At 47.5% G+C, this 5,268-nt stretch overlaps 1 protein-coding gene across 1 annotated transcript in view; it reads left to right on the top strand.

Moving 5' to 3' along the window:
• The first annotated feature begins 558 nt into the window (after positions 1–558).
• Positions 559–5,268, top strand: part of ankrd24 (ankyrin repeat domain 24) — a 37,458-nt gene continuing 32,748 nt past the window's right edge. Inside the window, exons 1-5 of the mRNA XM_061976307.2 lie at positions 559–630; positions 745–875; positions 2,421–2,509; positions 2,582–2,646; positions 2,711–2,768. Of these exons, the coding sequence (XP_061832291.2) occupies positions 559–630; positions 745–875; positions 2,421–2,509; positions 2,582–2,646; positions 2,711–2,768 (415 nt within the window). The remainder of the gene's footprint in view (positions 631–744; positions 876–2,420; positions 2,510–2,581; positions 2,647–2,710; positions 2,769–5,268) is intronic.

Raw genomic sequence — 5,268 nt, 5'->3', positions numbered from 1 at the left:
CTCTGATGATGCATTGCTGTGTGGCACGCACAAAAGTGCTTTCATCAAATGCACTAGATGGCAGTATTGTCCTGTTTAAGAGTGTCACAACATTGCTGTTTACGGCAGACAAACTGCTTTACGGTAGACGAAAACGTGACTGCTTATTGTTGTTGTGTGTTGTTGCCGCGCTGGGAGGACGTTAATGAAACTGCCTAACAATAAACCCACATAAGAAACCAAGAACTCGCCCTCCATCATTCTACAGTTATAACGTGATTGGGCAGGCACGCTGTTTATATTGTGTGCCTGAATTTCGGGAGATTTTTGGGAGAAAATTTGTCCCGGGAGGTTTTCGGGAGAGGCGCTGGATTTAAGGGAGTCTCCCGGAAAATCCGGGAGGGTTGGCAAGTATGACCGAACACCCAAACTTGCAGCCAGCATCTTTGTGCTGAGTCCTCACATCGCTGCAAGGACACTCAGCTTTGGGCTGCCAGCTCACCTCGCTTGTAGCAACCAGGGGGGGGGGGGGGGGGAATGAGCTTTTAGGGGTTTCTTAAGAGGAGAGTAAAGCAAAGTATGGATCCTGAGAAGCCTGTTCTTAGCCTGATGAAGAGCTTTTTTACTTGTCTCAACCTACAGCCACTCCCAGTATGTATCCTTTCTTGCAGCAATCGTGCTGCCAAAGTATTTTGTGCATTGTTGTGTGTGTGTGTGTGTGTGTGTGTGTGTGATGAGTTTGCTGTTCTGGTTGGGTCCTTTTAGAGCCAGGACTGGTGCAAGAGTGACGAGAGACTCCTCCGGGCTGTGGAGCAGAACGATGCCGACAAAGTGTCCGCCCTCATCCTTAAAAAAGGCCTCTGTCCCACCAAGCTGGATGCTGAGGGCAAGTCTGCGTAAGTGCAATAGACTGCAATACTAAAATGTGTCGTCATTATCCACACATTTTAGTTTGAAAACATAATAATTGAACTGACTAAGGAAAGACTGAACGTTAGATCTGGCGTCACCCAGGGAACAATTTGATTTGATGCAAAGCCAAGGCAACAGTGTTTATTTCCAAACAGCATTATAATGGAATAGATGAGCTTTATTGTCATTACACTCAAGAAAATACGAGATACATTTTCAGTACAACTGTCAATACAACGGTCTACACCAGGCCTGGGCAATTATTTTGACTCGGGGGGGCCACATTTAGAGAAAATATGTGTCTGGGGGCCGGTATATCTATCTATGTCATACTTGTCAACCTTGAGACCTCCGATTTCGGGAGGTGGGGGCGGGGGCGTGGTCGGGGGTGTGGCGGGGGGCGTGGTTAAGATATATATATATATAAGAAATACTTGACTTTCAGTGAATTCTAGCTATATATATATATATATATATATATATATATATATATATATATATATATATATATATATATATATATATATATATATATATATATATAAAATAAATACTTGAATTTCAGTGTTCATTTACAAGCTACAACTCACAAACACTTTAGAGTTAGGCTCCACCATCAGAATGTGTACTTAAACTTATAAAGATCACATGGATATTATTCAGTGAGTTGATTCACCAAAACTAACCTGTTATACAGGAGGAAAAAGCACACAGGACGTTTCAATTGTTCACAGACTGGTCGCGCTCATCAGAATGACAAGACACTTCCGGTCTGCAGGTGATAGCATTCAATTGGGAAGACACGCCCTACTGCCCCCTACTGACCAATGTGAATACTGATAAATGTGTAATGACAGCTCCAAAAACGAATTCAAACCACAAAATAAAATAAATAAATCAACACAAACATGTGACACATTATGGGTGGGTCACATATGCATGTACAGTAGATGGCAGTATTGTCCTGTTTAAAAGTGTCACAACATTGCTGTTTACGGCAGACGAACTGCTTTACGGTAGACACTGTTGTTGTGTGTTGTCAACACGTCACTCAGGTCCGCCTGAATTTCGGGAGTTTTTCGGGAGAAAATTTGTCCCGGGAGGTTTTCGGGAGAGGCGCTGAATTTCGGGAGTCTCCCAGAAAATCCGGGAGGGTTGGCAAGTATGATCTATGTATACATATAATAAAATAATAATAATGGATTAGATTTTTATATCGCGCTTTTCTATTATTAGATACTCAAAGCGCTCACAGAGAAGTGGGAACCCATCATTCATTCACACCTGGTGGTGGTAAGCTACATTTGTAGCCACAGCTGCCCTGGGGTAGGCTGACGGAAGCGTGGCTGCCAGTTTGCCATACTTGCCAACCCTCCCGAATTTTCCGGGAGACTCCCGAAATTCAGCGCCTCTCCCCAAAAACCTCCCGGGACAAATTTTCTCCCGAAAATCTCCCGAAATTCAGGCACACAATATAATGACGATATGTGAGACAATGCACGTGACGGTCTTGGGTGTCCTTCCGGCAGGTTCCATCTGTCTGTGTCTCGAGGGCGGATGGACTGTCTGGAGGTCATCATCTCTCACGGGGCAGACCTCGGTGCCACGGACGGTGCCGGTACGTCGTTTGTTATCATCAAATACAGCTTTTTATCTCTATTATGGGTTGTTTACCGCTTCCAACTGCCAGGTTTCGGCGGCCTTCACCTGGCGGCCAAAAATGGACAAAGCGAGTGTTTAAAGAGACTTTTACAGGTGAGCAGAGGTGAGTGAACGGACATGATGGTGTGTAAACGTTGTCTTGTCGTGTCCGTAACAGGAGAGACTGGAAGTAGATTGCACCGACACCATTGGGAGGACGCCCCTCCATCATGCAGGTACATTAACTCCTGTTGTAACACCTGGCTTGGCATTGTCTTGCTGTAATAAGCAGGGGCGTCCATGACAACGTTGCTTGGATGGCAACATATGTTGCTCCGAAACCTGCATGTACTGTACCTTTCAGCATTAATGGTGCCTTCACAGATGTGTAAGTTACCCATGTCTTGGGCACTAATACACCCCCATACCATCACACATGCTGGCTTTTTAACTTTGCGCCTCGAACAATCCGGATGGTTCTTTTCCTCTTTGTTCTTTGACAAACACAGTTTCCAAAAACAATTTGAAATGTGGAACACAGAACACTTTTCCACTTTGCATCAATCCATCTTAGATGGGGCTGTCTTGATTGACAAGACTCTGCAGCATCGCGTGGACATCGGGGGCGGTACCTCTGGATTGGCAGACCGGGGTGGTGGTTCCTCTCTTTAAGAAGGGGAACCGGAGGGTGTGTTCTAACTATCGTGGGATCACAACTCCTCAGCCTTCCCGGTAAGGTCTATTCAGGTGTACTGGAGAGGAGGCTACGCCGGATAGTCGAACCTCGGATTCAGGAGGAACAGTGTGGTTTTCGTCCTGGTCGTGGAACTGTGGACCAGCTCTATACTCTCGGCAGGGTCCTTGAGGGTGCATGGGAGTTTGCCCAACCAGTCTACATGTGTTTTGTGGACTTGGAGAAGGCATTCGACCGTGTCCCTCGGGAAGTCCTGTGGGGAGTGCTCAGAGAGTATGGGGTATCGGACTGTCTGATTTTGGCGGTCCGCTCCCTGTATGATCAGTGTCAGAGCTTGGTCCGCATTGCGGGCAGTAAGTCGGACACGTTTCCAGTGAGGGTTGGACTCCGCCAAGGCTGCCCTTTGTCACCGATTCTGTTCATAACTTTTATGGACAGAATTTCTAGGCGCAGTCAAGGCGTTGAGGGGATCCGGTTTGGTGGCTGCAGGATTAGGTCTCTGCTTTTTGCAGAAGATGTGGTCCTGATGGCTTCATCTGGCCAGGATCTTCAGCTCTCACTGGATCGGTTCGCAGCCGAGTGTGAAGCGACTGGGATGAGAATCAGCACCTCCAAGTCCGAGTCCATGGTTCTCGCCCGGAAAAGGGTGGAATGCCATCTTCGGGTTGGGGAGGAGACCCTGCCCCAAGTGGAGGAGTTCAAGTACCTCGGAGTCTTGTTCACGAGTGAGGGAAGAGTGGATCGTGAGATCGACAGGCGGATCGGTGCGGCATCTTCAGTAATGCGGACGCTGTATCGATCCGTTGTGGTGAAGAAGGAGCTGAGCCGGAAGGCAAAGCTCTCAATTTACCGGTCGATCTACGTTCCCATCCTCACCTATGGTCATGAGCTTTGGGTTATGACCGAAAGGACAAGATCACGGGTACAAGCGGCCGAAATGAGTTTCCTCCGCCGGGTGGCGGGACTCTCCCTTAGAGATAGGGTGAGAAGCTCTGTCATCCGGGGGGAGCTCAAAGTAAAGCCGCTGCTCCTCCACATGGAGAGGAGCCAGATGAGGTGGTTCGGGCATCTGGTCAGGATGCCACCCGATCGCCTCCCTCGGGAGGTGTTTAGGGCACGTCCGACCGGTAGGAGGCCACGGGGAAGACCCAGGACACGCTGGGAAGACTATGTCTCCCGGCTGGCCTGGGAACGCCTCGGGATCCCCCGGGAGGAGCTGGACGAAGTGGCTGGGGAGAGGGAAGTCTGGGCTTCCCTGCTTAGGCTGCTGCCCCCGCGACCCGACCTCGGATAAGCGGAAGAAGATGGATGGATGGATGGCATCTTAGATGAGCTCGGGTCCAGCTCGGGTGTTGTTGATAAATGGCTTTCGCTTGGCATAGTAGAGTTTTAACTTGCACTTACAGATGTAGCGACCAACTGTAGTTACTGACAGTGGTTTTCTGAAGTGTTCCTGAGCCCGTGTGGTGATATCCTTTACACACCGATGTCGCTTTTTGATGCAGTACCGCCAGAGGTATCGAATGTCCGTAATATCATGGCTCACGTGCAGTGATTTCTCCAGATTCTCTGAACCTTTTGATGATATTACGGAGCGTAGATGGTGAAATCCCTAAATTCCTTGCAATAGCTGGTTGAGAAATGTTGTTCTTAAACATTTTGCTCAGGGATTTGTTGACAAAGTGAACACATGATAGCACACAGAAGGACCGAAAATTGGTACCGTTAAGTACCAGTATCCATCCCGGATGCCAGGAATTATAAAGCATATACCGACCTTTTTCAGACTTTTCTTTATGGAAATATATCAGAGTCATTATACCTTTACAAAAACAAAGCACACAAAAAAGAAAACTATGTTGTTGTTGGAATAATTGTTTGTAAGTTATCACAAAAGAAACGTTGTATTATGAATGCTGTCTTTCGAGGCCTAACAAGAGGAAGAACGCTCGTGAAACGCCACTGTGATTTCAACACGGACAGATGGCAGGATCTGCTCAACTTCCAGAGGAACTCTCTTTGAAGTGTTAAACGAACTCTCT

The sequence above is a fragment of the Nerophis lumbriciformis genome, linkage group LG14, assembly GCF_033978685.3.
Source record: "Nerophis lumbriciformis linkage group LG14, RoL_Nlum_v2.1, whole genome shotgun sequence".
Lineage (NCBI taxonomy): Eukaryota > Metazoa > Chordata > Actinopteri > Syngnathiformes > Syngnathidae > Nerophis > Nerophis lumbriciformis.
The sequence above is the reverse complement of the archived record's forward strand: the minus strand, read 5'-3'. Positions and strand labels throughout refer to the sequence as shown.